This window comes from Vespa mandarinia, chromosome 9 (assembly GCF_050613455.1).
Source record: "Vespa mandarinia isolate Hongniang chromosome 9, ASM5061345v1, whole genome shotgun sequence".
NCBI classification, from domain to species: Eukaryota; Metazoa; Arthropoda; class Insecta; order Hymenoptera; family Vespidae; genus Vespa; species Vespa mandarinia.
The window spans coordinates 7,895,001-7,917,500 of record NC_140818.1 but is presented as its reverse complement, the minus strand read 5'-3'; the positions used below and the strand labels follow the sequence as shown (position 1 = coordinate 7,917,500).

Sequence of the window (22,500 nt, the reverse complement as noted above, 5' to 3'; positions counted from 1 at the left end):
TCACCCGAACATTCTCCTTCGGATGTTAGAAAATCACGTTCTAAATCGAAATCTCCTTCTGTGGAAAGTTCGAAGAAAGGTTCTCCTTCGTCGAGAAAAAGCTCACGTTCGAGATCACCGTCGCATTCGGCCGATGAAAAAGCTAAATCGAAATCAAGATCTAGATCCAGATCTGGTTCTGGATCAAGGAAACAATCTTCCGTAGCATCACGTAAAGGAGGATCATTATCGAGATCTCCGAGTCCAGAGCAAAAGGCATTGTCAAGGTCAAAATCTAGATCAAGATCAAAATCAGGATCTAGAAAAGCATCACGATCGAGGTCTGGATCAAGACAAGCATCTAGATCTCGATCAAAATCAGGATCGAGGAAAGGATCTCGATCTAGATCAAGGTCAGGTTCAGGATCGAGGAAAGCATCTCGATCGAGATCGAGGTCAGGATCAAGGAAGATATCCCGATCGAGATCGAAGTCAGGATCAAGGAAAGGTTCCCGATCGAGATCGAGATCTGGATCAAGGAAAATATCACGATCGAGATCTAGATCAAGGTCTGGTTCAAGAAAATCCGTTTCGAGATCTAAATCAAGATCTAGGTCAAAATCCAGATCATTGTCAGGATCAAGAAAGGGTTCTCCATCTCGTGCAGTTTCGAGAAAAAGTTCACACTCTAGATCTAGATCAGGTTCCAGATCTAGTAAATCAAAATCTCGTTCGCGATCTGGTTCGAAGGTTTCAAGATCAAGATCACGATCTGGATCAAGAAAGTCTGGTTCACGTTCACGATCAAGATCAGGCTCTGGATCAAGATCACCATCTAGATCTCGTTCAAGATCACATTCAGGTTCACGATCGAAATCAAGATCGAGATCCCGTTCGCGGTCTGGTTCCGTTGCAAAATCTGCGGGTAGATCCCGCTCAAGATCTGGGACAAGATCGAGATCGCGATCGGCTTCAAAATCTGGGAGATCAAGAAGCCCGAGCAGAGAGTCAGAAAGTGGAGTAAAAAAGCGAAAAAGAATACTCTCCGATTCGGAGGATGAGAATGATGCTGCTAAAAGTTCTAAAAAAGCGGCACGTGAATTATCCGATAGCGAAGATGAAAGAGATCCCGATAAATCACCTAAAAAAAGAAATGAAGACGATCTGGAAGAGGGTGAAGAACACGATGAGAAGAAAGACGATGACGAGCCGACCAGTATCGTGCAACAAGATAATGAAGATTCTGACGATGGAGTTATTGCAGAGGGAGGAATGTAAGTTGATGAATTATTTTTTTACTACATCATAGCATAATAATCATAAATTAAGTCAAGAGATTCTTGAAAGTTTATTTCATGTAGAAATATAATAGAATACACATTTCCCTCTAAACATTATTCAAAAAAAAAAAAAAAAAAAAAAGAAGAAATGATATTTATTGTTATTATTATTAATGTTTGCTATCCAGGAGCAACAGATATTTGTAAGTAATAGCATAAAGTAGGCAGATGATTTATTGACGTGGTCATAAATTATTAAATAGTTTGTAAAGAACAACGAATATAATATTAAAAAATTATTGATTTTAAGCTAAATAGCTCTTGAAGCTATTAAGTCAAATTATAATTTTTTTTTTTTTTTTTTTTTTTCATCGTTATACAATTATTTCTATTTTTCAGGGATGATTCAATGTCTGATTTTGATCGTATGCTGGCACGTAAGAAGGAAGAACAATCACGTAGACGCAAACGCAAAGATATTGACATAATTAATGACAATGATGATATTATTGCACAATTGTTAACCGATATGAAGGCTGCTTCTGAGGAAGATAGAAAGTTAAATCAATTAAATAAGCCAGCTACTAATAAAATTGCAATGTTACCAAAAGTATTATCACAATTAAAAAAACATGATTTACAATTGGCATTTTTAGAACATAATGTATTAGCAGTTTTAACCGATTGGCTAGCTCCAATGCCAGATCGATCTTTACCATCTTTAAGAATAAGAGACAGTCTTTTAAAGCTTTTATGGGAGGTAAGTTTAACATAGTAAATAAAGCGTTTACGATGATATGGTTGAACAAAAAAAAAAAAAAATTAAATCTTTTTCTTTCTAGTTTCCAAGAATTGACCAAGCATCTTTAAAACAATCGGGCATTGGTAAAGCTGTAATGTATTTATATAAACATCCAAAAGAAACAAAGGAAAATAAAGAACGTGCTGGAAAATTAATTAACGAATGGGCCAGACCAATATTTAATTTGTCTGCTGATTTTAAAGCTTTGACGAAGGAAGAAAGATTACAGCGTGATATAGAACAAACACCACAAAAAAGACGAAAAACTGAAGAGGACGGATCTTCTCAAAAATCTCAGGATATTAACAAAGCCTTAAAAGGAGATGCCAAGTATGATGGGATTTAATTTCATGATGTCAGTATGAAGAAAACAAATGTTTTTCTAATTTTTTTTTTTTTTTTTAATTATCATTTTAGACCTTTGAGACCTGGAGATCCAGGATGGGTTGCCAGAGCACGAGTTCCTAGACCATCTAACAAAGATTATGTCGTACGTCCAGATTGGAAATCTGACGTAGACATAAGTAGAGTAAGTATTGTGATTTTCAATGTTAAAACATTCATATATATATATCGTCTATTATATATTTATATTAATTTTGTTTATAGAGCACTAAGAAACAAATGAATCGATTTGAAAGGCATATGAAGAATTATATGGATAACAAAAAAATGAAATCTGCGAGAAGAGCAGTTGATATATCCATAGAAGGACGTAAAATGTCTTTATAATAATGTATATCTTAGGAAAATGATAAAAAAAATTTTGCAACATCGAAAATATATATTACATCATGTTGAGCTCTCGTTATTTTCTGTAAAATTAAATGAATTTCTGTATAAAAATGTCTTTATAAGATATAATAATAATGATAATGATGACTATGTACATTATACGATATATATTTATGCTGATGCTAATCAATAATTCTATAAGTTAAATAACTAAGGAAACATTGTATATCCGCAATTCCGTATATTAATGATACTTAGCAATTCGATTATTTTTAACAATGTACTATATATAGGTTGTATTAGTTGCCATTCTTTTTTTTTTTTTTTTACTATACATATATATATATATATATATAAAAATAGTTCAAATATACATGAATTTTCAAATGAAATATATTTCTTTTTTTCTATTCTGTCATATAACGAATAAATAACAATCGTAAGTGTTTAACTAATTGAAAAGAAAGTAAATTAGAAATAGACTCTAAATGCGTAAGTAGTTCTACAAAAAATAAAAAATAAAAAAAAACTGATTAAGGCTGTTCATGCATCGAACATAGGTTAATTGTAAAAATTAAATTTTAAACGAAGATATGACATTTTCGAACGTTTGAAAGTATTTTATTTTCTTTGAAAAAAGTTGTGTCGGTTTTCTTTTTTTCGAAAATAATTTATTCATAAAAATAAAGCTTTACAATTGCAAAATAAAATCTGAAATAAAAATCGAATTTTAAAGTAGGGTAACATGAATCTTCAGATGCAGCAATCTGCATATGGTAAGATTTGGATTGGTATTATTTATATTGAAATTTAAATCTAGCTTATATAACGCAAGTAATACCAAGCTGATTGCATATTTAAATGCGTTTTGAAAATTTATTTATATTTAATTCTAACTAAACATTGAAGTATCTTAAATCTTACATTGTTAATCATATTTCGATAGATAAATAAATTGAATATAATAAAATTCTAAAATAATTTCTTTGAGAAACGCATTGAAAAATATTAATTTCTTATTTGTTCTTATTTATTTTTATGTATTCTTATTTCTCTTTATTTACGTTTTTAAGGTTAAATATTATATTTTCTATTCTATTTTTTATATGTCGTCATATCGAAATATTTCAAAATTTAAGATATCCATCAGCAATTTTCTTTCTTCGTAGCTTAATTAGAAATAAAAATAAAACGTATTACTGTATATATACATATATATATTATGTAGAAAAGATTATGAGAAAACAAATTCAATTGATTAAAACGTGAGATGAGTATAACCTAAACAAACTTATAACCAAATAGATGCATGTAGAGACAATGTTATACCTATTGCGTTTGTAGTTCGTATTTCATCCGTATCTGTCGCTGAAGTCGCATATATTATCAGCAATAGATAATGAATAACCTTAAATGGCTTCTTTCTCTTATAAAATTGTGGTCACCTAACCTATGAGCTCATTCATTATATACGTATATTATTTTGTTAAGTAGTAAATTAATTTTTATTACGAAGAAAAATTATTAATATATATCTATATAATATATATACTATTTACAAATATGGGAAAAACGTCAAAGGACAAACGTGATATATATTACAGACGAGCGAAGGAAGAAGGTTGGAGAGCACGTAGTGCATTTAAATTATTACAAATCGATAATGAATGTCATATATTTGATGGTAATGTATCTTGATATGAAAAGTAAATTTCTACGATTATCCCCTTTTTTTTCCATTTTATAAATTAATATTTCTTATATTTGATCAACAGGTGTAAACAAAGCTGTTGATTTATGTGCAGCACCTGGTAGCTGGAGTCAAGTTCTTTCACGAAAATTAAAGTATGTAGATATATCATTGAAATAATACTAATATATTATTTAAATTTTAAATAATATAAAATTATTTTTCTATCCTTAAGTGAAAATTATAAGAAGGCATTGGAAGCAGGTGAAGCGACACCTCCCAAAATTGTTGCTGTTGATTTACAAGCAATGGCACCATTGGAAGGTGTAATTCAAATTCAAGGGGATATTACAAATACTGCCACGGCAAAGCATATAATTGCTCATTTTGATAACACACAAGCAGATTTAGTTGTATGCGATGGAGCACCTGATGGCATGTTCTTATATTTATTCATTTTGTTCTTTATTTTTGTTTTTTTTTTTTTTTTTATTATTAACTTTGTAGATTTATATTAATAATAATTAATTATGAATATATCTTGTACTTTAGTCACAGGATTACATGATATGGACATATATATTCAGTCTCAACTTTTGCTAGCAGCTTTAAATATAACTACTCATATATTACGACCGGGAGGAACATTCGTAGCAAAGATTTTTCGAGCTAAGGATGTCTCATTGTTATATGCGCAATTGAAAATATTTTTTCCTTATGTCTATTGCGCCAAGCCAAGTAGTTCTCGAAATTCTAGCATTGAGGCTTTCGTAGTATGCAAAGATTATTCTCCACCTGATGGATATGAGCCACATATGTTGAATCCTCTTCTAACTCACGAACCTTGTAATTTTGAAAAATTGACAGGAGTTAACAGGCTCGTTGTACCATTTGTCGTTTGTGGAGATTTAAATCAACCTGACTCCGATACGTGTTATCCATTGAATGTAGGAATATATAATGATTTATATTAAAAAAAAAAAAAAAAACAAAAAACAAAAAAAGATATGAATAAATATATATGTATGTATTATATTTGAAATATTTTCAGTTCGAAGGAAAAGAATACAAATATCATGAGCCAGTGCAAAGCCCAATCGCACCACCTTACGAAGAGGCACTCTCCTTGCTTGAGGATAGAAGTACTGATTTTCGAAAAGCAGACGTTAGTGTTATTATTGATAATGATCGTCCAATATCTTTATCTGAATTTAAAGAACAAACAAGGCGGAAACAAAAGTGTATAAATGAAAAAGTGATGGAGGAGAAAAAGACAGATGAAAATCAGGAAGACGTGTTGAATATACTTTCCTTGGATACATTACTTCATTTAAATGTATCTAGTGAAAATAATGATTTTGAGAAGTAATAAATTAATTTAATAAATTAATTTAAGTCGAAGAAAAATATTGTACAAAAACAAAGAAAATTTCTAATAATAAATGTTCCTACTTATTCTATCGTATAAGTCTCTATCTGCATGAAAATATTATATTATTGCATATATACCTTAATTACTTGAATTTATCACACGTTCCAAATTACACCGAATCATCTTGTCGATTGTATTAAAATCTATACTAACAGGCAAAAAAAAAAAATTGGTAAACATTGACTCAAATATTTTCGACCTTCGACATGCCTTGTCGTATTAACAAGTATATAAATTTCATATACAAATGGAATTTTATTGCCTTTTGTGCCTTTAAATGAAACTAATCAGTGATAAGAAAATTTCGAATATGACGAAATAAGTTTTATAGAATAATCGAACAATTTATATTTAAAACTGGATTTCAAATATTTTTCTATCGATCTAGAGTTACAATCGCAATTATAGAGAAGAAAGAAAAATGTAAAAAAACAAAAGGACGTAATTATCCTGATATCGTTGAATACAATCTTTCAGGAATTTACGCTGTCGTTACGTTATGCGTTACGCTATTTGACCGTCCTTCGGGAATCTTATCAAAATGCTTGCAAATGAAGAAATTTGTAAACATTTACTCGGCGAAACATTTACAACTTCTTCGTCTTCATGTCTTCCTCTTGGGTAATTATATAAATTATTATTAATAAGAAATCTAAAAAAATATTACATATTAATATTTGCGCTTGTAAATATTACAGACGAATAGAACTTGCAACATTTGTGAGAAATTATTTTGTTGCGCTGAGTGTTGTAAGAGACATCAAAGAAACAAACATCCGGATCAAGAGTTTTATTGTCCGTTATGTTACGGTAAAAAATTGCCATTGCATCCAAAATTAGATGAGAAATTACTCTATCATGTAGCCGTCAATCATCTTCCTTTGTATTGTTATTTATGTGGTGATTTTTTCGAACAAAACAAGGATATCGAATTATTCGGTAACGTTTAATATTTCTTTTTGACTGGTGCCACGTGAAATCACGATCCATAATGATATTATATATAAAATATGTAAGGAGTAAAGAAGGGCTTTCGAATTTATATTTAAAAAATACAATTCCATTTGTATTTTTATTAATATAAATTGAAAATGAGAAAATGATTTCACATGGTATGAGATTTTTCTTTTCTTTTATTTTTTATTTAATTACAAATTAAATGAAACGAAGAATAATTATTATCTTTGAACTATAATATTAATGGGACTTTCCGAAGATCCATGCAAATTTTGGTTGGCACAACGACGTCCTCAAGTATCGATCTCCGAAAGAAGATCTCTCGTAGCCACGCCAATATTGTCAAATTTAGGAACAAAGAAGAAGGAACATTCGACGATCGACGGCGATTACAATGGTAATTTTGTTGGCCCATTAACGTCTCCGCCAGAACTTTATAGAACAACGAGTACGCCGATGCACGTTGCCGTAACAGGGAAACAGTCGAGTCTCGAATACAAGACTCCGCACGTGCCAAATTTTTTATTAAAGACACCAAACATAAGTTCAGCGACCTCGATAGTAAAAAGTTACACGTACGGATCAGAATCGAAAAGTAGCGATTTCGAGGGTAAGTCTAGCAGTTATTTGACTTGTTATACGAATCAAGATAAAACGCCATTTCGATCTTTACCAAGCGATTTTGGCGTGGAAGAACAGCTCTCAACAAAGAACAACCCAGGATTGATGTTATCGGTTATGCAAGAACAAGAAAGAACCGAATACATAACTGCTACCAAAACTAAATTATCGAACTATGAAATCGAAGGGTCGGCCGATGATATGGAATTAACCGGGGTCCATGGTGGTATATTACCGGAGATGAAAAACGTTGAAGTTAGAATACACGAGGAAAGAAGATCTAGTTCGTTCAAAAAGGTCAGATTTTCTGATCAATACGATAAAGATATTGAATCGGGTAGAGGTAGTATCGGTAGTTCGAATATGACGGAAAACGATGAATATTATGAAGCTCGAGAGTCGTTATCACGATCGACAGTTACAATGGAGGATGTACCAATGAAAACGGATAATGGAAAATTGACTAATATTGATGCGAATACGTTTGATAAGAATCGAAATGAGTCGAAGGTCGATTCGAGATCTAACACGGAGAAGATTAGTGACAATGAAAATAATATTGAAAAGGAGAATCGATTTTATAGAACTCAGACCACTCATAGTAACATTGGTGTTACCCAAAAAACTGGTTGTTCTCGTGTCGTGATGATGGTGATAGTAGAGAACAATTCGACTTCTGGAACATCCAATATCGGACCTCTGATCGAATCTGGCTTAAAGCAATTGTCATCGATGTCAGATCTTGCCGATTGTAAAATAACAGATACGGCTAAAAGAGAGTTGATTAAATCGTCGATGGAAAATAATGTAAATACTGCAAATTATAAATTCTATTCGGATTCGAATTCGGTATCATCGCAGAGTAATAACGTGGAAAGTTCCTTGAATAGAAACAATTCTGCTGGTCTTTTATCCTCTATGACGCATGCGGTTAAACAAGCGCTCAGAAGTTTTCCCGGTATGTTATTAATTTTTTCCAAATCCATTGATATATGCGACTCATTGGTTTAATATTATTTTTTCCATTTTCTTTTTTTTTTTTTCTTTCCTTTCTTTTTAAACAAAATCTTAATAATTTTGGAAAGATGGATCGCCTAAAAAAGATTACACGTAAACTATGAAATATATATACGTATATATATATATATACATACATGTATATAATATAATAAACGTATATATATATATATATGTATATAAACATATACGTTTTGATAATATATCTTATCGTAGGTGGGAATTTTTTAAAGTCTACTTCGAGCGAACAAATGTTTAAAAGAGACGAAATACCTTCGTCGTCCGCAGTCAATAATTATTTGTCAAATATTGCATCTTACGTGTCGAATAATTCGCGTAAACGATCAAGAGATTTCAAGGATGAATCTCCTACCTCAACGACGGCAACTGATTCTGCCGTTTTACATACCGATGATAGAAGTCCAATGGCGAAAAGACATCGCTACGGTTGGTATAAAATAAGAGGACGAGAACCAATTGCAAGGATGAAAAACAAGTTGACATCGCCTAGAGGAATATCCTCGGAAACACAAATTTTTAGTCAAGGTTCTTTGTCCGTTGGAAATACGATAATACCGATCCCATCACGAGCACATCAATCTGTGCAATCCGATGTTATAACTAACGATTAAAGTTCTTTCAAACGTTTCGAGTAATATTTAAGAGCAAAAAAAAAAGCAAAATATATATATATACATTATTAGGTTATGTACGATATTTTTTTTTATTTGTCGATCCATCGTTGGATAAATTACATTTATTTTTGATTAATAATTACATTCTGTTTTCGTTTCTTTTCTTTTTCTTTTCTTTTCTTTTCTTTTTTTTTATTTCATTTTCTTTTTCGATTTGCTTCGTCGTAATATGTAATGACATAAATACGGACGAGTTTTTCGATAAACTATCTTGCGTTTTGGTATTTATTTACAATATATTTTCATAACTCGCGCCAGAAGATGTAATTGGTTGTTGTATCTGCGCAATGAAAAGGCGCAGAACGAAAAAGCGTCCAATCGTCACGTTTGGAATTGTAAGGTTATGTTTCGTTATGTTCAATATTGAAAACATTCGTAAATGTAACATATTATTCTTAAAAATTATCGATCGTTGCTCGAATAATATTTCTTGGAAATAATTTTATACGGAACAAGGTATAAATTTAATTTTCTTCTATCGTTATTATTATTTCTGGAGAATGAGTTTAAATTTGTACTAACTTTATAGATTCGGAAAATAATTTAAGGATGTCTTCTTGGAAGAAAGCAGCCAAAGCGACGCAAAAAACTCATAAAGAACGACATCAACCAGAGGCTCGTAAGCACTTAGGTCTTCTTGAAAAAAAGAAAGATTATATTGCAAGAGCAAAGGATTATCATAGGAAAGAACGAACTTTGAAGTTATTGCAAAAACGTGCTCTCAATAGAAATCCGGATGAATTTTACTTTCACATGATCAATTCAAAAATAGAGAAAGGTGTGCACAGAGAAAAAGATAAGGAAGACGAACATACTCCCGATCAGATTAAGTTAATGGAGACGCAAGATATAAAATATATTGCTTATAAAAGAAATATAGAAGCGAAAAAGGTAGAAAAGTTGCAGAGTCAGTTACATCTAATAGATGCTGCAAATGAAATAAAAAATAAGCATGTATTCTTTGTCGAAGACGAGGAAGAGGAAAGAAACTTTGATATTGCTAAGAAATTAAATACGCATCCTGCGTTATTGTCGAGGCGTACAAATAGACCTAATTTGTCTAAATTAAGAGATATAAAGTTTCCTAGAGTTGATGAAAATACTCTTGCTACCATTGAACAGCAAAAACACATGGCTTATAAGGAATTGTATAAGAGAATAGATAGAGAAAGAGAGTTAACTATCGTTCAACAAAAATTAGAAATTCAGAGAGCTCTAGCAAAGGAGAAAGAAATTAAACCAAAACAGGTCAAACCTGCAACGAGAGATTCTGCTCCTATATATAAATGGAAGTTTGAAAGAAAGCGTTGATATATTTTTATACATATTATAAGGTAAATTTATTTCATCACAATATTATTTTTGAGGAACTAAAATGTCAGCTATTAGATTATTTTACTTTCTTACTCATCATTATATAATGTTTCTTATTTCCATTACATCCTTTACATTAATAAATTATTTAAATTGTTAAAAGTTATTACTACTAGTTTTTTTTTTAATATTTATAATACAGAAATTCCTATATTCATTGATGATAATCCTGATATTTAATCTAGTGGCATTATTTTTGTCATTGACATTTACCCTGAAGACATTCCTGGCGTTCCCATCATTTGTCCTGGAGGCATCCCTGGCATTTGTCCTGGAGGCATTCCTGGCATTCCCATCATCTGTCCTGGAGGCATTCCTGACATTCCAGGCATTTGTCCTGGAGGCATTCCTGGCATTCCCATCATCTGTCCTGGAGGCATTCCTGACATTCCAGGCATTTGTCCTGGAGGCATTCCTGGCATTCCCATCATCTGTCCTGGAGGCATTCCTGGCATTCCCATCATCTGTCCTGGAGGCATTCCTGGCATCCCTGGCATTTGTCCTGAAGGCATTCCTGGCATCCCTGGCATTTGTCCTGAAGGCATTCCTGGCATTTGTCCTGAAGGCATTCCTGGCATTTGTCCTGCAGGCATTCCTGGCATTTGTCCTCCAGGCATCCCTGGCATTTGTCCTGAAGGCATTCCTGGCATGCCTGGCATTTGTCCTGCAGGCATCCCTGGCATCTGTCCTGAAGGCATTCCTGGCATGCCTGGCATTTGTCCTGCAGGCATCCCTGGCATCTGTCCTGAAGGCATTCCTGGTATACCTGGCATTTGTCCTGCAGGCATCCCTGGCATCTGTCCTGAAGGCATTCCTGGCATGCCTGGCATTTGTCCTGCAGGCATCCCTGGCATCTGTCCTGAAGGCATTCCTGGCATGCCTGGCATTTGTCCTGCAGGCATCCCTGGCATCTGTCCTGAAGGCATCCCTGCCATTCCTGGCATTTGTCCTGAAGGCATCCCTGCCATACCTGGCGATTGTGTTACTGTCATCGTAGTAGAAGTAGTTGTATTGGATATCCTTGGCAATTCCGTTGATATACTGATGCAATTGTAATTCAGTTGCCATAATTTATGTTTAGTAGCTATTTCGGTCCGAAGACAAGCAGTGATTGATCTAAAAAAAACATAAATAATACTTGGATATTAGTAATAATCATCGGATATAATCATCGAGAAGAATATTTTTTACCTGGGAAATTGATTCAATTCTAAAATATTTGCACAAACACTTGAAAAGAAACTGCCAGGTACTTGATTGCATATTCTAAAGGGTTTATACTCTATCGATAAAACAATATATAAGTAGAATTAATATATTTTACATATTGTTAAAAAAAAGGGATACTTTATGAAAGTCTTACCTGTAATAATTTGATTAGTTAAGATTATTGCATTCAGCGTGATATTTACTTTTAGTCTGTTCGTTTCATAAGTAAAATTGACACAAACTAAAAAAACAAGTGATCACTCAAAAAATTTCGCATGCATAGAGTAGAGTATATTAGAAGAATTGTTTTATTATATATTTATCAGTAATTTTTTTATTTTCAACCCACGTTGTTTCGTCATCTTGGTATAAATGATGATAACATTTTCGCAGCAAGAACAGGTGTAAGATGTAGGACAAGTGCATGATCTTCCATTTAACGAATTGGTTTTGAAAATCAAAAATGCTTTCGACGTGGGAAATCCTATGGTGTATTTGTTAATATAAATATATACTAGAGCTGCGTTCTTTGTGTATGTATGTATAATAAAAAAAAAAAAAGCAGAGAGAAAAAAAAATTAAAAGAAAGAAAGGAACAATTTGAATCAACTAACTTTGCTTCTTATTTATATTAAATTCTGAAAAAATGCACAGTAGTAAGAGGAACGTTTTGCACAGACGTAAATTCATTTCTTCGCACGATTAGCTAATACCACAAATAAAAATAATATACAGTTCAGTTAATAATGCCGATGTTTTCACACTTTGAACTATCTAAGTATAATAAAATGAATGACGCTTTCTGGTCCGATGTCTATGCGATACCTTTTCTACCGGAAATAATAATCACTATGATGACCGATATAAAAGTTCATTGAATTTTAACGGAAATCAGCGTTATTTGTCACAATTGTTTGACTCGACACTTTATATCGCGATTGTTCAATTGAAAATCATGTTTCTTTGCTTTGTAAAATAATTTTCGGTACTACAATCAAAAAAAAAAAAAAAAGGAAAAGAGAGAAAAAAAGGACTATCATTATAAAAGACTATCATATGCTTTCGATCAAACTCGAATCTATTTACAATAAAGAATTGGTCAAAGGTAATTATTAATTAAGATACATATGACAAAATAAAAAAAAAAAATATATATATATATATGTATATAAATAGAATAAATGTTTCTTTTAAAATCCTATATTAATTGTCGACGTATGTAAATAATAACAATTATGTTAAAAATCTAATATGTCGTCATCATCGTCGTCGTCATCGTCGTCATCATCCTCGTCATCGTAATTATCATTATAATCGGTGTCGTCATCGTCTGGAAAAATTTCAACTTGGCCTAATCCACCCCCATCTTCCGGCTTTATATGAGCTAAACCATTTGAACCAAATCGGATGCAATCTAATCCAACCTGCATACGTGAATATTATCATCGTTCATTATCATTTATATACTTAAATCTCCAACTGTACACATATATATATATATCGCTATGGATGAATATATATGTATATATATATTTAAATAGGATTATAAAAAATGCTTTACTTTGAACAACGTTGTATCTCTAAACTTTCCTTCCATGTTGATACAGAGATGTATATTTCTACCTTGAAAGAATATATTATAAAATCTCACACAGGCCCTAATGTACGGTATCCTTGGTACGGGCACGCAAATTGGTCTAGGATTTTTCCCTGAAACGAGTGGAAAATGAAAATCTTCAAAAAAAAAAAAAAACAAAAAAAAAAAAAGAAACAATTGAAACGACAAAAAAAAAAGGAAGCATTATCCAGTCAGAAAATCGGTTAAGTAATCGAAAGAAGACAGATTTACCGGAAATCGTTCTGGTGTATAGAACCCTGTCGTTCATCAGAACGTTAGCAGTGAAACTGAACTCGTCCGGATCATAAGTCACGTTAACGCATGCCTTTTGTTTCCAAGTGGAAAATAATATTCTCGAACAACAACCACAAACACCTAGTGCACATTGACAAGGTCCTTGTCTGGTTGCTGTTATATCAGTCGACGTTGTACTCGTGGTATTTATCACAGCTTGTCTCAACAATGTCTCAAGATCTCTCATCGTTTCTTGATCTTTTAAAATGATCTTCGTATCATCCTGACGATTTATTACGTTCACTTTAGACTCCGATAATGAATATATAAGAAATAACAATAATATTTGAACGATCGATAACCCTTGGATCTTCATTTTTTTTTTCCTTTTTTTTTTTCTTTTTTTCATTTAAAATCAAATTTACATCTACATTCTTCCTATTGATAATACTCGATGAACGATCGAAAGACGACTGGTCAGTTAACGGAGGACGGTACCATATGACCCCGTTTTAAGGAGAAATTTAGGTTTACCTCAAGTTGTTCACCCGTATAATCGCATTTCGTTAGTTCCTCTTATAGAATACATAAGTTTATTCGCATGTTTGTATGCGTTACGTTATTATAACGTGACTAATACACACGCACACACACACATACACACACACACATATATATATATATATATATATATATGTATGTATAATGGACACGATGATTCGATAGGGAAACGTTTAATGTGAAATGATCAAGTGTCAATTAAAATAATAATATTCGAATAAATAAATAATATAAATTGTATATTATATTTGATATAATAAATACAAAAGAAATTATATATATATATATATACACACATACACACACATATCACAAACACATGAATATCCATGTATCTAATGTAAAAACTTTATTAATAGAATTTAAATGATAAATTAATATTTTAACTGTCCGATCGAAGCTTCTTCTTCAGGACTATAAGTCGTACCAAGGACATTGTTAGTTACTACATCGATATCCGATTGTTCGAAATTGACTTCGTCGTAAACTTCATCTTTCTCGTTTTGATTCGACGTCGATGAATGAATAAGATCATCTTCCGGTTTCGATAATGATACACCATTCATACCGATTTTCATGCAATTGAAATGTAGAATTAAAATCGGTGCGTTTATTATTCGTGTTTCGAGATCTAAACATGCATGAAGATTTATGCCAGTTGTATGAACGTCAAAGAATCGTGCACAGAACGTTATTACTGGTATATAGACGAACGGAATGCAAACTGGTGGGGGATTCTTCGCTGTGAAAAAAAAAAGAACAAAAAACAACAATAAAATAAAGATCTTTACTGTGATCGATTATTATCTTTTTAACTCGATCGGTTAATACTCACCGGACAAGGAAGTAGAAAATATCTCTTTTTCATTCATACTAAAGGACATGTTGATAGAAAATTCTTGTGGATCGTATGTGAACTTGGTGCATGCACGTCGATTAAAATTTATTTTGGTTATATTGACACCCGTACAACAACCGCAGGTCATATTATTACAGAAACATGGAATTCCTCGAAAAATAAGCTTTGGCAATTGGTTGGGAGTTCTTTCGACGTCCTCCGGTTTACCATTTAATTCTAATCCTGTCGTTGGATCGTAATATGACGACATATACTCTGTCATATCTAAAAAAAGATTAGACACTTATTTAATTTCTTTTCGTTCTCTCTCTCTCCCTCTTTTTTTTATATATTATTCCAGGCGTCAAAAATATAAAATAAGTCGATAATTTTTAATCGTAATTATTTTCTTTTTATCATTTATTGAGTATATTTAAGCGATGATCTTGCGATTACATATATTCACCTATTTTTGTTATTTTCGTGGCGTAACTGATCATTGGAATAAGGATCAGCAAGAGAAATGATTTATAAGCCATTTTTTTGTTTGTTTTGTTTTCCGATTCACTAGCGCGATTATGATGTTTCGCGTTTCGATCCGAATTTAAGACTGATATTGGTTATACCTTGGACCAGACCAAGAAGACATTTAATTCATTATATATTCATAAACTTTCGATAGAAAGTAGAAGAATCAGACGTACTCAAAACTCAGTTTACCGTTGCGTTAATCTACACTCGATACTTTCATCTCGTTCCGTTCCAGTGCTCCATTTGTTTGATGCATATATACGTATGCATGTGTATGTATGTCTTACATCAGTGCAGTCGAGTATAAAGCTTTTTGATTAAATGATGATTACGGATTTTCGCATGGAAATTAATACAAATTAATAACTATTTGCAAAATATTTGATCGGTCGAATTGTTTTTTCTTCTTCTTTTTTTATTTTATTATTATTATTGTTATTATTATTACTACTATTATTATTATTTTTTTTTCTTTTTTTTTTTCTTTTTTCTTTTTTTTTCTTTAATAAATTTGAAAACAAGACAAATTTTTTCAATCGAAGAGAGAACGATCTGTTAAAGTATATATAGGAATTTTAATTAAACGCTATATATAATAAAATTGAAATCCTTTTGAACGTGTAAGTCTTTATTACCTAATATCTAAGTACAACTTCAATAAGTTAATTAAATAATATTCATGTGCGTGTGTGTGTGTGTATAATAAATACGATTTGTTTTAAATAATATGAAATTATGCGAAGAATCGCATTATGGCAAAGGTCGTTTGACGATTTTTCGATTTATTTCAATTACGTCGATTAATATGTATCATCTCGGATAATTTCTTATTAATGTAAATTAGAAGATGAATTAAAGAAAAGAAAAATAATTGAAAAATTCGATAATCTTTTTCCGTATTTACGTTATATGATTGAATAAATCAATCATTCATCGAGTATCCTACAACAACGAGAATCTCTACGAGAAATATGAAAGTGAAAATTTTGCAAGTTCAATTACGAATAAATCTTCAATAACTTATAAAATTTCGTCAGATATGTTAAATGAAATGAAGAATGAACGTTTAAACTCGACTCGCAAAATTCATCCCAAAATTCTCGTATTGTCAAATTCGATAATTAAATTCGATTGGATTTTAAAGATCAATCGAAAATAAATATCTATAACCTCATGATTCTACTCTGACGGGCATCTTGTTTTTTCCTTGAGAGAAAATCAGTTATTCCAATGGAATAATCGTCCTCTTCGTCGGGACGACTCGATTGTCCTTTATTATTCGTTATGACTTTATTTTTCTTTTTTTTTGGCTTGTCATTTTCAACGAGGGCACTTAATACAGCATCCTCGTCATCGTCGTCATCTAAATCATCGAGATCATCGGTCTTCTCATCGTCCTCCTCGTCAAGATCAACGTTTTCGTTTAAATCATCGTCTTCGTTGTCATCGACGTCGTCATCGTCGTCGTTGTCGTCGTCGTCGTCGTCGTCGTCACTTAAATCATCAAGATCATCGTCATCGTCGTCATCATCGTCATCCAAAATTTCATCGTTCACGTCGTCATCGTCGATCGGTTTCTTCAGAGGTTTCTTCTTATTCTTCTTTTTAATGTCATCGTTAATCGCATTTATACTTGACGAAGTGATGCTAGGTTTTTTATTATTGCCCGTACCAATTTTTTTGATTTTATGATTAACCACTGGCTTTTGAAGTTTCACAAGTTTATTCGTCGGACTAGTCGTTTCTCCATTCTGATTGGTTTCAATGATCGTTTCATCGGTCGTAAGATCTGTCAATAAATCGGATTCCGTAAGTACATCGTTATTTTCATTATTAATTTGTTCCTCGATAACGTTTAACTCCTGACCATAATCATTCTGATGATTATCGTTTTGAGAGTCTAAAGTTTGGAAGATCGATACGTCAGAGGGTTCTTGTACCGATGAAACTGTTGTCGTAGGCCTTGTTAAAATGGGTATTGTGAATTGCAAGAGGGGCGGCGCGGTTGTTACTTTTGGCTTTTTCGTAGATGTCTCATCATCACCGGTTATGATGTCCAATAATGCACCAAATCCAAGGACATCGTCGTCGTCATCTTCCTCGTCTTCCTCTTCGTCGGCCAACCCAACGTTCGTTCCAATGTTGTCCGATACAGCATTTAAGCTTGGTCTAACCGCGTCATCGTCATCGTCATCGTCATCATCGTCGTCGTCCGAACCTAAACCGAAAAGATCATCGTCGTCTTCCTCTTCGGAAGTTTGTTCGGATTCAACGATCGGGAATGGTTCTGCCGGACGTAATTTCAGACCATCGGGACCGAATCTATAAGAGAAAAAAATATATCGATCTCCGAAAAACCAAATATTATAATACAAAAAAAATCGCTATAGTTTATATATGTATATCCAAATATTACCTAAAACAGCTGACACGTAAGCTGGCCTCCAATTCGGTTGACGATTGGAGTTCCAATCCAAGACAAGCTTTGAAATGATCGTTTGTGTCTCTTTTGATCGAATATATCCTTCCGCAAAACTTGCTAAATCCACCCGGTAATGGCACACAAACGGGTTTTGGATTTTTACCTTGAAAGTAAAATTTAAAAAAAAAGAAAAAAAAAAAAAAAGAAAAAAAATAAAATAAAATAAAAAAATAAGAAAAAAGGAAGTAATAGAAAAGAAAAAAATTAATTCGAAATAAAAACAATGATATTAATCATTCACATCGTATCTCCCATAAAAATCGATCCCGCAAGAACTCTTTCCAAATTCTAAATCTCATCGCGAAAGTTCAAATGCAAACTTTCACCTTAGAAACATGAATATAAATATAAATATTTATTTATGTATGTATAACGATGACACGAATTCCACTCCCACGCGTTAAGCATATTTCTCTTCAAATAATTTTTTGTGTATGTCTTTCTTTTTCTTTTTTTTTTTTTTTCATTTCTTTTTCTTTTCTTTTCTTTTCTTTTCTTTTCTTTTAGCAATAAGTATGCATCTGCGAGTATGCGTACTCGATACTTCCGATGGCTGTCGCTGTGTTCACGGTCATTTGGTGAAAGTCACCATCGCCGAATGACACCTTAATATCTACGGGAATAGTCGAAACCTCATATCCGTGTAATTAACACACTTCCTAACCGCATATAATGGTTATGAGCAGACAGAGTAACACGGTATAAGTATGATAGAAGTTATCCTTTCTTATCTTTATTTTGCTTTTTTTTTCTTTCTTTTTTTTTTTTTTTCACTTGTCACGGAATGATGCACGAACTATGGAGTCAACTCGTTACACGATAGACAGAACGTAAAGATTGCCGATGCGTTCGAGACCATGGTTTTCCTTGTGGAAAATAAATGGAAAGAGGCGGTACGTGTTACGGTTACTATATTACTCTCTCTCTCTCTCTCTCTCTCTCTCTCTCTCTCTCTCTCTCTCTCTCTCTCTCTCTTTCTATATATATATATGTATATATAATATATATTACATATTTTTACCGTTAACGATCGTAGATGTAAGAATGTTGTCGCCAAAGCTCAATTGTACCGCCAAATTGTCATCTTTAAGATATTGCAAAGAGGCACATCCTTAAGAATAATGATAGAAAATAGATTAATAAATTAAGATTTCATTGATTTCGTTAAAGAGATTGAACATAATTTTGCGATATTATTCGGTTTATTATTAATTACCTGGTCCTTTTAATTCTACCAATGGAATGTGAAAGTTACGACAACAATTGCAAATTACGTCGCTGCACGTGCAATATTTGTTAACGTTCTCGGCGGTTTCGGTTATTATCGGTAACTCGATGGATTGTTTGGGGACATTGCTGGCTCGTATACTTCGATTCACTGCTACGAGGCCTGAATCTGTTAAACAATAGCAAGACAATTAATATCTGTATTGATTTTTCTTTTTTCTCTTTTGTATTGTTTTTCTTTTTTTTTTTTCTTTATTTTATTTTATTAATTTAATATTCATTTACGTCACGATCTTCTTACCGATTACTCTTCCATATGCAGCGAACGCTACCAATAAAAGTATCAACAACAATTCCACCACAGTTGACAGACGCATCCTTACGATTAATCTGCAATTATATGAATTCGTTTAATACGATTAAATTTTAATGACATTACCAAGATGGAGTGAATTATTAATTATTTATATGCTTTGTGTCACGCGTTAACTATTCTCTCTTTCTCTATCTCTCTCTCTCTCTCTTCCTTGACTTTATAAAGCGCGATTAATTATGATCCAAAAGTTCATCCATTTTTTTTTTCTTTTTAAACGACAATTACGACTTGTAATTTAAGAATTACGAAGACAAGAAGAACAAGTTGATCGTTGATCGATATAAAAAGAAACATCTGTCGGCCCGTATAATTATGATTAATTGATAATTGATCTTACAAATTGGACAACGTGAAATTCGAATTCACAACTGTGACAATAATAATTGTTAAAAAAAGAAAGAGAAAAAAAAAATTAAATAATGCCAATGAAATTTATTATTTTACGTTTTGAGTTCGATTTAATTTAAACACCAAGAATATTCATAATCGAATATATCAGAGCTAATAAATTTAAATCAATCGATTTATCAGTTTTAATTATTGTTAAGTATTCGATACGATCGACGTCGAGGCCTTTAAAATGTATTTTTTCAAAATAATCGAAAAAAATATTTGAACATGTAAATTATATTTAAAATGAAAGTTTATACTTTTTTTTGGTACTCAGCTAAGTATAATGAATACTTCAGACAAAGATAAAAATAATACGAAATAAGAAAAAGAGAAAAAAAAAAGAAATGAAATGAAATAAAGAGGAACGATTCTCTGTCGAGTTCATTCGACTTTCGTCGATATATATATACACATATATATATATATATATATATATATATACACACATACACAGGCCGAGAGTCTGGTTCGCGACCGCTTGACCTAAATCTCGGTCACGGTCAAAGCCAACAATCTTTCGTGAGATGCTACGTGCGAGTATAAGAGAAGAGAAAAGAACAGAATGAAGAGAAGGACGATGAATAAACACGATGGAGAAGAAGTTAGCTCATCTTTTATATAGCGGATATAACTACTGCGTCGTACGAGTGCACGGTAATGGGTGCATCATTATGAACAACTTTATATGGTCGACTTATTCTCCTACCGATTTAAAATTTTAATATTCCCGTCGAGTGATTCGTTCGTGTCCACCGAAGAAAACCGTTTTGATCGATCATAACCGATCTTGAAACAGTTTTAATGACCGATAAATAACTACGAACTATCTTTAAAACGGAAGTAAAACTAGATTCAGCTTCGTTAATCCTAAGACATTCATTTAATTATCTTTAATACCTGTTAGAAAAAGAAAAAAAAAAAGAAGAAGAAGAAGAAGAAGAAAAAAGAAAAAACAAAATAAGAACGAAAGACATTGACCGGATCGGATTGATTGGATTCAACGATGAACATTTTTAACATCTTATCTCCGTACCATGATAAATGACATATAAATCGTATTTAAATAAAAATATAATAAAGAGATATAATTTTCTTTTGTACTCACCTGTAACGCAAAGTCAATTGTATTAGTGAAAAATAGAAGTTGACTCGAGTACTATTAACAAAGATGGAATCCTCTCTCTCTTTCTCTCTCTTTCTCTCTCTTTCTCTCTTTCTCTCTCTCTCTCTCTCTCTCTCTTTCTCTCGTTAAAAAAGAGCTTCTATCTTCGTCGCACCCTTTCGACTCCTTTTCCCTGACTCCTTAGTCTTACGGAGGCCAATGTCCAACTGAAGATGCCACCCAACTCCCCCCAAGGTTTCTTTAAAAGTCGGTCACAGGCCACCACCACAGCACCTGCCACGGCCGATGCTAGGATTATTAAAGCATTCTAATGCGTTCTAGGGTAAATAAAGATCCTACCGTGTATGATCCCCACTACTTCTTACTATTACGATCGTTCCACCAGCTTGGTCGACTCTTTCAATGTCAACGACCAAAAGGATATAGCATGAGGAAATCGTACTCTCTCTCTCTCTCTCTATCTATCTATCTATCTATCTATCTATCTATCTATATCTATCTATCTTTCTTTTCGTTCGTGTTGCCTTCGAAAGAGTCACGGTCAAGAACGCGTGTTTGGATGTCTCGGCTATGGTCGCTCGTTTCTCAATGAAGGATTTCTTACTTTCGAACTTTAATTAAATGATTCACATGTATCTTAAAAAAAAATATTCTCCCTCCTCCGCTCCCCCACCCACCTCCCACTGCCCCTCCTCGTGAAAGTGGGAAGTTATTTTTAGACGAGATTTATTTTTCTTTTATTTATCTTCGTCTTTTAATATCTTTCTTTCTTTTTTTTTTTTTTCTTTTTTACCTTTCTCTACTCTTTTTTCTTTTTTTCTTTTTTTTTCTTTCCTTTTTCTTTTTCATCCAACTCGTTTACAGTCTCATTCTCGGATTCGTTTAGATTATGAAAACAATGTTGCGCGGACGTTCGTTTTTTTTTCTTTTTTTTTTCTTTTTTGTTCTTTTTCCTCCAGTTATAAATTACAAGATAATTGAAAAGAAAATTTATTTTATATTTCCATCAACGGTATAAATTCTAACGAGGTAGTCCCACTTTTCAATATCTCCTGTCGCAATAAGATTATATCGGTTGAAAAAAGACCAGGCAACGTGGACGATGGTAACAGGTGTTAATTTTTTTTTTATTCGTTGAATGTGTCTAGCTTTTATCCTTGCAATTACGAGAACGAACTTCTTGTTAATCTTCTTCTTCCTCTTTTTGTTTTGTTTCGTTTTGTTTTTTTTCTTTGCTTATTCGTCACGATAAAAGTGTATACACCTACTTACCTGAAAACGTGTTGAAATATATGCGAACGTAAAATCTATAAGAGCATATCGTAA

The 22,500-nt window shown here is 32.4% G+C and overlaps 7 protein-coding genes across 10 annotated transcripts in view; 4 read left to right on the top strand and 3 right to left on the bottom strand.

Moving 5' to 3' along the window:
- Positions 1 to 3,007, top strand: part of LOC118440214 (uncharacterized) — a 4,692-nt gene extending 1,685 nt beyond the window's left edge. Inside the window, exons 3-7 of the mRNA XM_035862928.2 lie at positions 1 to 1,253; positions 1,659 to 2,019; positions 2,102 to 2,391; positions 2,479 to 2,590; positions 2,671 to 3,007. The exon at positions 1 to 1,253 is cut by the window's left edge and continues 718 nt beyond it. Of these exons, the coding sequence (XP_035718821.2) occupies positions 1 to 1,253; positions 1,659 to 2,019; positions 2,102 to 2,391; positions 2,479 to 2,590; positions 2,671 to 2,793 (2,139 nt within the window). The 3' untranslated portion in view covers positions 2,794 to 3,007. The remainder of the gene's footprint in view (positions 1,254 to 1,658; positions 2,020 to 2,101; positions 2,392 to 2,478; positions 2,591 to 2,670) is intronic.
- Positions 3,008 to 4,202: 1,195 nt separating this feature from the next.
- Positions 4,203 to 6,509, top strand: Trm7-32 (tRNA methyltransferase 7-32). The gene is made up of 6 exons (XM_035862797.2): positions 4,203 to 4,480; positions 4,572 to 4,641; positions 4,722 to 4,921; positions 5,039 to 5,433; positions 5,538 to 5,851; positions 6,396 to 6,509. The coding sequence occupies exons 1-6, from the start codon at positions 4,360 to 4,362 to the stop codon at positions 6,433 to 6,435; spliced, it is 1,140 nt and encodes a 379-aa protein (XP_035718690.2). The 5' UTR covers positions 4,203 to 4,359; the 3' UTR covers positions 6,436 to 6,509.
- On the top strand, positions 6,397 to 9,281 carry LOC118440165 (uncharacterized). Its single transcript, XM_035862788.2, has 4 exons — positions 6,397 to 6,539; positions 6,617 to 6,857; positions 7,135 to 8,454; positions 8,730 to 9,281. Exons 1-4 carry the CDS (start codon positions 6,525 to 6,527, stop codon positions 9,143 to 9,145), a joined length of 1,992 nt encoding a protein of 663 aa, XP_035718681.2. The 5' UTR covers positions 6,397 to 6,524; the 3' UTR covers positions 9,146 to 9,281.
- Positions 9,282 to 9,395: 114 nt separating this feature from the next.
- LOC118440170 (putative U3 small nucleolar RNA-associated protein 11) lies at positions 9,396 to 11,803 on the top strand. Of its 3 annotated transcripts, none has more exons than XM_035862799.2 (3): positions 9,396 to 9,664; positions 9,738 to 10,542; positions 11,664 to 11,803. In XM_035862799.2, exon 2 carries the CDS (start codon positions 9,758 to 9,760, stop codon positions 10,517 to 10,519), a length of 762 nt encoding a protein of 253 aa, XP_035718692.1. In that variant the 5' UTR covers positions 9,396 to 9,664; positions 9,738 to 9,757; the 3' UTR covers positions 10,520 to 10,542; positions 11,664 to 11,803. The 3 variants fall into 3 exon arrangements, with proteins under 3 accessions (XP_035718692.1, XP_085515360.1, XP_035718691.1); XM_085659234.1 differs by having other exon boundaries at positions 11,667 to 11,787; XM_035862798.2 differs by lacking the exon at positions 11,664 to 11,803 and having other exon boundaries at positions 9,397 to 9,664; positions 9,738 to 10,668.
- Positions 11,804 to 12,740: 937 nt separating this feature from the next.
- Positions 12,741 to 14,149, bottom strand: LOC118440171 (uncharacterized). Its single transcript, XM_035862800.2, has 3 exons — positions 13,641 to 14,149; positions 13,353 to 13,501; positions 12,741 to 13,215 (listed from the first exon to the last, which is right to left on the bottom strand). Exons 1-3 carry the CDS (start codon positions 14,050 to 14,052, stop codon positions 13,030 to 13,032), a joined length of 747 nt encoding a protein of 248 aa, XP_035718693.2. The 5' UTR covers positions 14,053 to 14,149; the 3' UTR covers positions 12,741 to 13,029.
- Positions 14,150 to 14,426: 277 nt separating this feature from the next.
- LOC118440085 (uncharacterized) lies at positions 14,427 to 15,679 on the bottom strand. The gene is made up of 3 exons (XM_035862591.2): positions 15,509 to 15,679; positions 15,040 to 15,327; positions 14,427 to 14,946 (listed from the first exon to the last, which is right to left on the bottom strand). The coding sequence occupies exons 1-3, from the start codon at positions 15,579 to 15,581 to the stop codon at positions 14,579 to 14,581; spliced, it is 729 nt and encodes a 242-aa protein (XP_035718484.2). The 5' UTR covers positions 15,582 to 15,679; the 3' UTR covers positions 14,427 to 14,578.
- Positions 15,680 to 16,197: 518 nt separating this feature from the next.
- On the bottom strand, positions 16,198 to 21,749 carry LOC118440166 (uncharacterized). 2 transcript variants are annotated; one of them, XM_035862794.2, is made up of 7 exons: positions 21,157 to 21,749; positions 19,584 to 19,672; positions 19,272 to 19,451; positions 19,077 to 19,166; positions 17,990 to 18,158; positions 17,441 to 17,895; positions 16,198 to 17,362 (listed from the first exon to the last, which is right to left on the bottom strand). In XM_035862794.2, exons 2-7 carry the CDS (start codon positions 19,657 to 19,659, stop codon positions 16,737 to 16,739), a joined length of 1,596 nt encoding a protein of 531 aa, XP_035718687.1. In that variant the 5' UTR covers positions 19,660 to 19,672; positions 21,157 to 21,749; the 3' UTR covers positions 16,198 to 16,736. The 2 variants fall into 2 exon arrangements, with proteins under 2 accessions (XP_035718687.1, XP_035718683.1); XM_035862790.2 differs by having other exon boundaries at positions 16,198 to 17,895; positions 21,157 to 21,447; positions 21,514 to 21,749.
- Between the last annotated feature and the right edge of the window lie 751 nt (positions 21,750 to 22,500).